Raw genomic sequence first — 10797 nt, forward strand, 5'->3', positions numbered from 1 at the left:
ATTGTTCATCAAAAAATATGGTTATTACTGTTTACAATGTTCTTCTGCTCATTTCACTTTACATCAGTTCATTTAAGTATTTCCAGGTTTTTCCAAAATCATCCTGATCATCATTTCTTATAGCACAAGAATATTCCGTTACAATCATATACCACAATTTGTCCAGCCATTCCCCAATTGAAGGACATCCCTTCCATTTCCAATTCTTTGCTACCACAAAAAAAGAGCTACTATAAATATTTTTTGTATGAATAGGTCCTTTTCCCTTTTTTTGATCTCTTAAGAGTTATTGAAGTTTTATTTTTGTCTTTAATACTTTTGTTTTGGCACAGGTTCATTGTAGTATACCTCATTGTTTTCCAGTTACCAAAACTGCTAAATAGTTTCTTCGAAGTAAATATGATTGGAATAGTTTCTTTAGACAAATCTATCTGGCTAAATGCCATTAAATTAAGAAATTATATGGAAAAATAAATTACCATCAGAAGTGGTTTCTGAGGTAGGTAAAAGACATAATTACAGGAAAGACATAATTCTGAAAGTAGTATTAAAATAATAATTTCCTGGAAGTTGTTTAAATGGTAATATTTCTTATTTTTGGTGTCTCTCCTGTAATCCCTTGCTACTCTCCCAATGATTTCTATTTCCCAAGACTCTCAACTGTCTTTCTCCCTGGTCTTTGTTTATTCTAGTACAATTTCCTGAATGTTTCCTGAAGTTCCTAAAACAGATGTAAGTGTTCAAAGACAACTTCCAGCACTTCCAGCTCAGCTTCCTGCCTAAAATTGAAACTACCCACCACCCTAGTTCTTCTTGCCCTGTAGTCTTTGTTTCACTGTTCTGTTAACTTTCAAAGGTTGATTTTAATTCTTTTTCCAGCAAGAAAGAACTTGTTTACCCTCTTCTACCTCATGGCAGCATGTCTGTTCCAGGGGCTAAACATATTATTCCCCAAATAAGAATGACTTAAGATTTCCTCTCCATCCTGGTCACCTTACACCAAAAAAAAAAAAAAAAAAACTCCATCCTAATGATGTCTTTTAAAAAAATATAGTGCCCAGAGGTGGCATAGTGCAGTAAAGAACCCTGAAATTTGCAATCCCCGGACCCGAGTTCCAATCCCAACTTAACCACAAGCTTGTGTAACTTTAGGAAAGTCACTTAATCTTTTGGGACCTCAGATTCCTCATCTAAAAAATAAGATTAGATGGGCTAGATGACTTATTAGCCTTTTCTAGTTCTAGATCTCTGATTCTATTTGGTCTGACCAGAGCAGGGAATAGTAAATCTGTTTACCTTTTCCTGAACAATATGCTTTTATTAAAAGCCTGAGTCTTCCTTTGGAATTTCATCGTAAGGTATGGGTAAACCTGAAGTCATGAAAGCCATGAATCTAGTAGGTCCTACCAAACCAGAAAGAATTCGAGTATAACCTAGGATCTGTTAGTTTCAGTCCAGTCCAAGTTAGGAGATGCTCATGACCAGAAATTTATTAACAGGGTCTCATGAAGACTCTTTCCTGCAGCATAAAGAGGTTCCAGACTACAAAAGGATTAATACCAATGCAGTCAGTAGACTCTTTAAATAACAAAATATCAAAGATTATGTATGTGTATTGTGTTTTAAACAGTGATGCTACAATGTTGGCTTTTGAACAATCAAAATTTACTTTGGGAGAGTAACAACTTTCTTAGGCAGTTTCCTCATCCAAAGTCTTAAATAGATCATAGAGATGTTGTGGGCTCAGATGAGATAGTGTGGCAAAGCTTTGACAAATGCAAGGTATTTAGATTATAAGGCCACACGTCTAGACCCGAGACATCAAAGTTTATAGAATCAAACAATTAAAACTCAGAAGAGACCTTCGAAGCTACTGAGCCCATCCCTTTCATTAGATGGATGAGGAAAATGAGATGCAGCTAGGTTAAATGACTTATCTTAGTTCACACAGCTCAGTGGAGAGTTCAGATTTGACCTCAGATACTTCCTAGTCCTAGCTGTACGACCCTGAGCAAGTCACTTAAATTCCGTTTGTCTTAAATCTTCTGAAGAAGGAAATGACAAACCGTTCCAGTATTTTTGCTAAGAAAACTCCATATAGTGACACACATTATTTTTTTAAACCCTTACCTTCCATTTTGGAGTCAATACTGTGTATTGGCTCCAAGACAGAAGAGTGGTAAGGGATAGGCAATGGGGGTCAAGTGACTTGCCCAGGATCACACAGCTGGGAAGTGTCTGAGGCCAGATTTGAACCTAGGACCTCTCGACTCTAGATCTGGCTCTCAATCCACTGAGCCACCCAGCTGCCCCCTAGGATCACAAATGATTAAGTGCCTGAACAAGGAATTTGCTTAACTGAGGACTCTGAACTATTGGGGTTCTATTATTAAGTTTTTATCTTATATAAACTCTTTAAAACGTCAAAGAATGGAACTACACAAATTCAAGCATCATTCAGTAAAAATAAAATAAAATTAGCTAATTATCATACTAAAGTTTGGCTGATGCACACTGAGGGAGGGGCTTCATCGTTACTTGTTTTGTTTTGACTTGACCAACTCACCTTCTTTTCTGGTCATACACAGAATCATGGGATTTGAGGATGAAAGAGATCTTCTGAAACAGATAGTTCACACCCTTTGTCTTACAGATGAAAGAACTTAAAATCTAAAGTCAGACAGGCTGACTTTAGTATAGTAAAAGCAGAATCCAAACTCAAATTCTCTGACTCCACATTTGGTGTTTCGCTATTCTATGTTGCTTGATGGTGTTTCTCATGCCGCTTCTCATGCATAAATCACCACAGATGGCAGACGTAGCCTGCTTATAGCCACCATGAATCTTGACATTGCCTTTTAGATCAACTGCATTTTCTACTTTTTGGTGAATTGCTGTTATATGATCCTAGACTGTAGAGCATGACTGGGGAAAATACTGGTCTTTAAAAAGATGGAACTTTTACAATAGGGAGCAATGTGGAGTTAATAAAAGTACCAGGCAGTTTCCCAACTCTGCCTTTACCTCAGAAGCCTGACCTACATCCCCTCAAAGACTTCTCCCAACTATAAACTTATGATCTACTCAGCTCTGGGCCCAGACCACTGAAGGTTCCAGTTTCAGTACAACATACACATTTATATCTATGTCTACATTTTTATATATACATATGTTTATATAAATGCCATATCTACAGATATAGAATCATATCCACTATATATAACATATAGCAGTAGTATATAGTTTATATGCTATAGATATAATCGATATATGCCTATATACGACAAATATACACTCATGCATGCATGCATGCATACTCACACACTCACAAATATACACTCATGCATACATACTCACATACTCACATATGTATACATACCATATACATCTGCCCATATGTTTCGTTGTGCTTGTTCTCATTTAGTCGCTTTCAATCATAGCCAACTCTTTATAACCCCATTAGGGTTTTCTTGGCAAAGATACTGATGTGGTTTGCCATTTTTTTTCTCCAGTGCATTTTATAGTAAACTGAGGCAAACAGGGTTAAATGACTTGCCAAGAATCACACAGCTAGGAAGTATCTGAGGCCTGGTCTTCCTGACTCCAGGCCTGGGTGCTCTAACCACTTATACCACCTAGCTATTCTATTATTATTTACACACACATATGTGAATATATGCTATTTTCATATATGTATTACAAAATATGGAACAGCTCAAGGGATATATATAATCCTATAGCAAGCATTTTTTATCCTTACAAGTATAAGGCTAAAAAGCAAAAATAGCAATAATAGACAAATTTAAATTGAAATGACTGTATGAACTTAAAATATATTTTGTTGAAAATTCTTGGACTTTATTAAAATGCATATTTCATTTTTGGTTACAAGGGTAACTCTCTACCGGATAACAAAAAGATTTATTCAGAAATAAAAGTAATTTAAAAGTAAAAGATATAAGTAAATTTTTAATAGCATTTACTTTAAAATATAAATGAAGGTTGAACATGCCACCATTCACTCCCATTCATCCCAGACCAGCTCATCTCTTTGGCTCATCCTTTCCCTTGGCTAAGAGAATAAATACTCTGGTTATGCTTGTTGAAGACACCGAGGCCTGGAGTCTATAGGAGAGTGGCTCCATAGCCTGTTCATTTTAAGGCACATTTTAAACATTCTGGAGGGTAATCAGCTAAAACATGAAACAAGAAGCTTTCATGCCCCAAAGATCTAAGTGTTATAGAGAAAACAGGGAACTGGGGAGGGTTGAGCTGGAATTCCAACAATGTCTTTAACAATCAAACAATCCCTTTAACAATCAAAAGACATCCCTAAGTAAAACCTAGATGCAGCAGAGTCTGGCTAGGAAGGAACTAAAGAAAGTGGAAGATCTCAGTCCAGATCTTGCCTTTCATACCTAACTAGCTATGTGGCCATGGATAGGTCATATCATATCAGAGCCTCAGTTTCCTCAATGTAAAACAAAGATAATACCTTCGGTACATGGTTGCTTTGAGGTTCAAGTAAAATAATGTATTAAAGGACGCTACATATGGTAGAGCATGAAGGGGAAGAGAGGAAGGACAGAACCCTTGCAACGAGCCCCTTAAAGAATTCAACTTTCGTTGTGAAGGGAAGGGAGAGGCTGAAATATAATTATCTTCTCTTCCATTCAGAACCGTTTCACCTCTTCTGCTCATTACTTGGAATGGGCAAAAGGCTGACATAAGCATCAGAATCCATAAATTAATTATCTTTTAAATATGTTGCAATCCAAGAGAGAGCAATTGTCTCTCCCACCTCCTGCCAAGCTCTATGCAGGCTTCTCCCCAATGGGAAAAACAACAATGTAAGATTGGTCACACCAGAAAGCAGAGAGGCCTCTGCTCAGTTTTCAGCTACTCCTTCCTCAATCCACTTTAAATAAACAGGGTTTCCTTGGTCGATGGGTAGGCTGATGAGCTCAGGAATTTCAAAAGGATGAACTGATCTAAGGGAAGAGAAAAATGCTGAGTGAGTGTGGTTGGTAATATCTCCTGAGAAAAAAGCCCTGAGATCTTCATAGATGTGTATGCTTCATCTAATGTCCATGAGCAAAGAGCAGATTAATAAATGATGCTGCTGTCTTTTGCGTTTAACCAGTGGCCTCTATCCTCATTAAGGGTCTTGATGCACATCATCATGGAGACTTTTGTTCTCTAATATTTAAAAGGTCTATAGTTTCATCACTGGAGCCAGTGTGGATCATAGCCCTTTGACTTAATAAATGAATCTCAGAGAGTGGTTGGGCCTCATAAGGCTGAGGTAATTGCCCCCACAGCTAGTTAATGTCATAAGAAGGTTTTGAAGTCAGGTCTAAGTCCAGGACTCTATCCATTCTACCATATTGTTTCTCTTTGATTTAGGTATCACACACACACACACACACACACACACACACACACACACACAAAACCCTAAATAGAAAGCTTGTTGCTAATGTTAGCTTACTTGGGGGAATACTAGCACCTTTGATATCTCACTCTCTATACAGAGTCAGAAGGACCTGGGTTCAAATCAGACCCCAGATACTTCCTACCTGGTCAGCCACAGCAAGTCACTTAGCTCCAATTGTCTGGCCCATTCCCTTCTTTTTATACTTGTTACTAGGATAGATAATAAGGATTTAAAATAATAATAATAAATATTCATATAGGGGAACAGCTGGGTGGCTCAGTGGCTTGAGAGCCAGACCTGGGGAAGGGAGGTCCTGGGTCCAAATCTGGCCTCAGATAGTTCCTAGTTGTATGATTCTGGACAAGTCATTTAAACCCCCCCGTTGCATAGCCTTTATTGCTCTTCTGCTTTGGAACCAATACACATTATTAATTCTAAGATGGACAGAAAGGATTCTTAATAAATATTATACATATATTTATATACATACATACAGAGAATCCCCTGAAAACTATTCAACACCATAGTTCCTTGCAGCCAGCCTCCCAATGACTGTGTAATTCCTCATCCATGTGGATTCTCCCAAAGGGGTATGGTTGATACCATGCACAGGCTCAGTTAAGCATCCTACCGTTCACTATTTCTGGAACATTCATTGGATTCAGATCTTGACCCAACAACTGAGGAAGAGGACCAGAAACAGGCTGACATACAGAGAAAAGTCTCACCTGATGTAGTTAGAGAGTTCATGTATTTTTGAAGTCTTCGTTTTCACTAACTGTTCAAGAGAAACATCAATGTTTCAGAAATCAATTTCCAGGTCATGTCATGTGATACTGCTTTGGCCTCTGATGAGCTGGTGAGGGCAGGTTTTTCACCTAAAACTAAGGATTTCCACTGAGGTCATCAGAAATGAGCCAATACGTTGTACATAAAACTTGGTAAAAATGGAAATGTGCCCCTTCCTCATCCATCAAATGAAAAAGGATCACATGAAGTGATCCTTAAGGCCCTTTCCTTCCTGCTGGAACATTGCATGTTCTAAGGCCCATTTAAGCTCTGACATTCTATGTTCTAAGGTCCCTTCCAGACCTAACATTTTGTGACTTTAAGGAACTTTTATTTTAAAAATTGAAAATGACCAAAATGAATGGGCTGTTTCTCTTCCCTACTTACTCTACCTTACCCCAGACCCATTAGGTCTAGACTGGTACCCACACTTACCAAAAGTATTTCAGTGGCTTCTTCAATCTCTCCCTTCCAAAAGTACCTAGAAGAGTTGGTAAAATTATGGAAAATGCTATCCTTATTTAAGGTTGAGCTGAGATCTCCTGAAATGCCATTCCCCTGATTCTATACCACTAACTCATTCCCAGCTAGTTAAAAGTGACTAAGGTGAAACAAATTTTAAAACCTCTTCTCTCTCCTTTATCAAGGATTTCTTTTTTTTTTTTTAACCCTTACCTTCTGCTTGTTTTGGAATCAATACTGTATATTGGTTCCAAGGCAGAAGAGCTAAAAGAATTAAGCAATGGGAATTAAATGACTTGTCCAGGGTCACCCAGGAAGGAAATGTCTAAGGTCAGAATTGAACCCAGGATTTTCTGCCTCCAGGCCTGCCTCTCAATCCACTAAGCCACCTAGCTGCTCCCATCAGGAATTTCTAAAAAATAAGGAACTTTCTATGCTCTAACCTTAGAGAGGTAGAACATAAAATCCTAGAAGCTCGGGGCCAGAGGGGATGAATTTTAACTTTTTCTCTATTTGGGAACACCCTATATAGAATCCATGACAAGTGCTCAGCCAGCCTAAATCTCGATACTTTCAGTGACAGGGAACTCACTAATTCCTGTTATGTTTTTGGACAACTCTTAGTAAGTTCTACTTAAAGGAGCCAAAATCTGCCTCCTTTTGACCTCCACCTATTGTTCCTAGCTCTGAAACCATATCAAATAAAGGAACTTATTCCTTTTTCCACTGGATAGCTCCTTCCCATACTGAAAGTGAACAATTCTCTTTCTCACTTTTACCCCACCTCCCTCTTCTTTAGGCTTCTTATTCTAGCCTTCTTCATGGGTTCTTTATAGGACATGGTTTCCTAGGTCCCTCACCCTCCAGTTTATTGCATCTCTCTTTTTAAAATTCCTTTTTAATTTTAATAACAAATTTCTACATACATTTTTCTATAGTAACCCTCTTAAAGTGTGTCATTAAGAGATGAACAAAAAGGTACAAAGTCAATGTGGAAAATTAGTTTGGCCGTGGTGTCAAGGACAGATGGGATAGGAAATAAACTAACTGCAGAGCACCCAAAAGGCCCTGAGGTAGAACAAAAGAGGAATAAATAATTGGTTTTAGAATCAGCAAATCTGAGCTCAGATACTGGCTCAGCTGCTTTACTATGTAACCTCTCTGAGTCTCAATCTCCTCATCTTAAAGAAAGGGAAGGGAGTAAACTAAATGATCTCCAAGATCGCTTCCAGCATAAACTCCTATGATAAGGATATAGGTCTCTTAAGATACTGTGCACATTGGCCCTACAGGCATGTCTTGCGTTAATTGGTAGAATTGGGTAAACTAATGGGAGAAGTGGATAAAGGGAAAATGATGCCACAGAGTGATGTGAGCTTCATAGGAAAGAACAATGTTAGAACCACGTGACTGGGCAAATGACCTAATACCGAGGTTTAATTATAACCAGAAATATGCTAGAGTCAGCTCAAACTCAAGTGCAGATTGTTAAATTTTCAGTAAAAGCAACAGATTGTTAAATTTTTAGCGAAAACATTTACACTTCAGAAATTGACCAATGCCAAAAATCAAGGCTGGGATTTTTGTTGTTGTTGTTGATTGACTATACTTAAGAATGTAATTGAGAAAATATTAATAATGCAGATTAAACTTAAAAATGTATCTTGCTGCTTTTTTCCCCCCTGAAGAGTTGGTTGTTAAACATGGAGGACAGTGAGGATAGTGGATAAGTGGATAGACTACTAGGCCTAATAACAGGAGATTCTGAGTTCAAATCAGGCCTCAGATACTTCCTAGCAGTGTGACCCTGGGGAAGTCACTCAACCCTCTTGCCTAACCCTCACAGCTCTTCTGCCTTGGAACCAATACACAGTATTGACTCCAATATAGAAGGTAAGGGTCTAAAAAAAAGCCATTTACCAGCACACCCTTGGTTATAATATATTAACAACTTCGTAGTGAAATTACATCAATCAAAGCAATGATATATGGAAGAGCCTGATTATAATTAATGGTGAAATGTGTGATTTGGGTAATAAAAGTGCCGAGTTCTAAAGCAGAGGAAAATACCGAAGGCTGTGCTAGAAAGGGAAGGCTGTGTGGAAGGAGGATCTGAATTGGGCCTTGAGGAATACAGAGGGAGTAAAGAGAGTATTCTAGTATGCATTCCAGAATGAACCAAGTGGCATGCGTGGGAGGATAATGAAAAGATGCCAGTTTAGATGGATCAGAGGCTTCACATAGGAGCATGCTAGGAAATAAACTTAGCTGGTCTATGGAGGACCTTAAAAGCCAGGGAAAGAAAATAACCATTCTGTGGGAAAGGAACCTAATTCCTCAGTAATGTGCAAGATTCCCAAAGTGTCATAATTCATAGATTATTAAAGCTGGAAAGAACTTTAGAAATTATCTAGTCCAATAAAAAAATGTTTATTGATATATTTCATTTTTACATTATCTTTATCCTTATTTTTCTTTCTCCCCTCCCAAGGGGGCTATTCTTTGTCACAAATATATATATATATATATATATATATATATATTTTTTTTTTTAAAGGGAAAAAGTTCAGCAAAACTAACCAACACATAAACTGAGTTTGACAGCATACCCCGAGCTTCAAACCGACAGGACCATACCTATCTCTGGAAGGAGAAAGAGGAAGATAAGGAAAAAGAGGAGGAGGAAGAGATACATTTTCTCCTTTTTTTAAGGACATTATTGATCATCAGATTTATGTGGCATTCAGGGGGCAGCTAGGTGGTTCAGTGAATCAGACTTGGAAATGGGAGGTCTCAAAATCTGACCTTAAACACTTCCTAGCTGTGTGACCTGGACAAGTCACTTAACTCCCATTGCCTAGTCCTTACTGTTCTTCTGCCTTAGAACCAATATTTAGTATTGATTCTAAGTATGAAGGTAGGAGTTTAAAAAAAATTACATGGCATTCAGCTTCCTTCCTCTGCCCCCCAGCATCCCTTTTGGGTGCTCAGAAGTTAAGGGGCTTGCCCAGTGACAACAAGTTGTTAGCAGGTCTGGAATGGAAAGCTGGTCCCTGACTTCTGGGTCAGTGCTCTCTTGGTACAGGGCCATCCATTCCTCAAGTTTCCCAAGGGATTACATTGCCTTTTATTTCCATATATTCAGTTACTTGGTTCAAATAACCAGTCCAACATCAGATGGCCACTACAGTCCAAACAATGGAACATTTTCAAGAGCAACAATGCTAGGGAAACAATTCGGTGGTTCAGATTATAGGGGATCTTTTATCTGGTTGGAGGGCAGCATAAAGTACTGGACTTGCAATCAGAGGATCTGGGTTTGAGTCCAGAATTCTGCACGTACCACCAGTGAGCTCTATGGCTGATAACTTCATCTCTTTCAATCTCATCTTTCATTTTGTTCATATGAGGAGAAAGAGCAGGGTTCTTAACTTTGGGTCCATAACCTTGTTTAAAAACCTATTTTATAACTATTACCATATAATTGTTTTCCTTTGTAATCTGATGTACTTTATTCTGTGCATTAATAGACGTGCATGGGCTTTTCCAGACTGCCTCAGGGAGTCCATAATGCAAAAAGGTTTAGAATTCCTCTCTGACATAGACAATCTCTTCTTCTAGTGGTGTCCTTCCAGCCCTCAATCCTGTCTTTATCTTGTGAGTGATGGGTTTGTAGTAAACAAGTGCCACAACAAAAGGATCAATTCCTACACTAGTGCTGTTTTAGGGGCCTGGGATAAGTTTCCCTGGGGTGCCCTGGGGTGAACAGTGAGAGACAATAGCACTACCACAATAGAACAGGCCTGCCCATAACCCTTTCCCCATTGCCAAAAATGGAAACCTGAAGGGGCAGCTGGCCCTACTCACAGAGAAGAGGCCCTTGGCAGGATATTCACACAGGCAGCCAGCTTCTTATCGAGAATGGTCCTGAGGCAAACAGAGAGAAGAGGATGAAAAGTGAGTGATTGAGAAAACAATTCTTTGCCAAAATCCAATATCTTTGTCCTCTGGACTGGCCTCTTAGGGATAAATTTTGCTGACTTGAACTAACTCGCTGAAGAGGAAAAAAAAAAAAAAAAAAAAAAAATATATATATATATATATATATA

At 38.4% G+C, this 10797-nt stretch overlaps 1 protein-coding gene across 2 annotated transcripts in view; it reads right to left on the bottom strand.

The window, feature by feature from the left end:
* Window positions 1–3843: 3843 nt before the first annotated feature.
* LOC123237379 (protein CutA homolog) overlaps window positions 3844–10797 on the bottom strand; it is a 17959-nt gene continuing 11005 nt past the window's right edge. The window contains exons 3-6 of one of the 2 annotated variants that reach the window (XM_044664266.1): window positions 10556–10615; window positions 6662–6707; window positions 6166–6215; window positions 3844–4991 (exon numbers count right to left, since the gene is read on the bottom strand). In XM_044664266.1, coding sequence (XP_044520201.1) covers window positions 4889–4991; window positions 6166–6215; window positions 6662–6707; window positions 10556–10615 — 259 coding nt within the window. In that variant the 3' untranslated portion in view covers window positions 3844–4888. The remainder of the gene's footprint in view (window positions 4992–6165; window positions 6216–6661; window positions 6708–10555; window positions 10616–10797) is intronic. The other variant, XM_044664267.1, reaches the window with a different exon arrangement.

The sequence above is a fragment of the Gracilinanus agilis genome, chromosome 2 (assembly GCF_016433145.1).
Source record: "Gracilinanus agilis isolate LMUSP501 chromosome 2, AgileGrace, whole genome shotgun sequence".
NCBI classification, from domain to species: Eukaryota; Metazoa; Chordata; class Mammalia; order Didelphimorphia; family Didelphidae; genus Gracilinanus; species Gracilinanus agilis.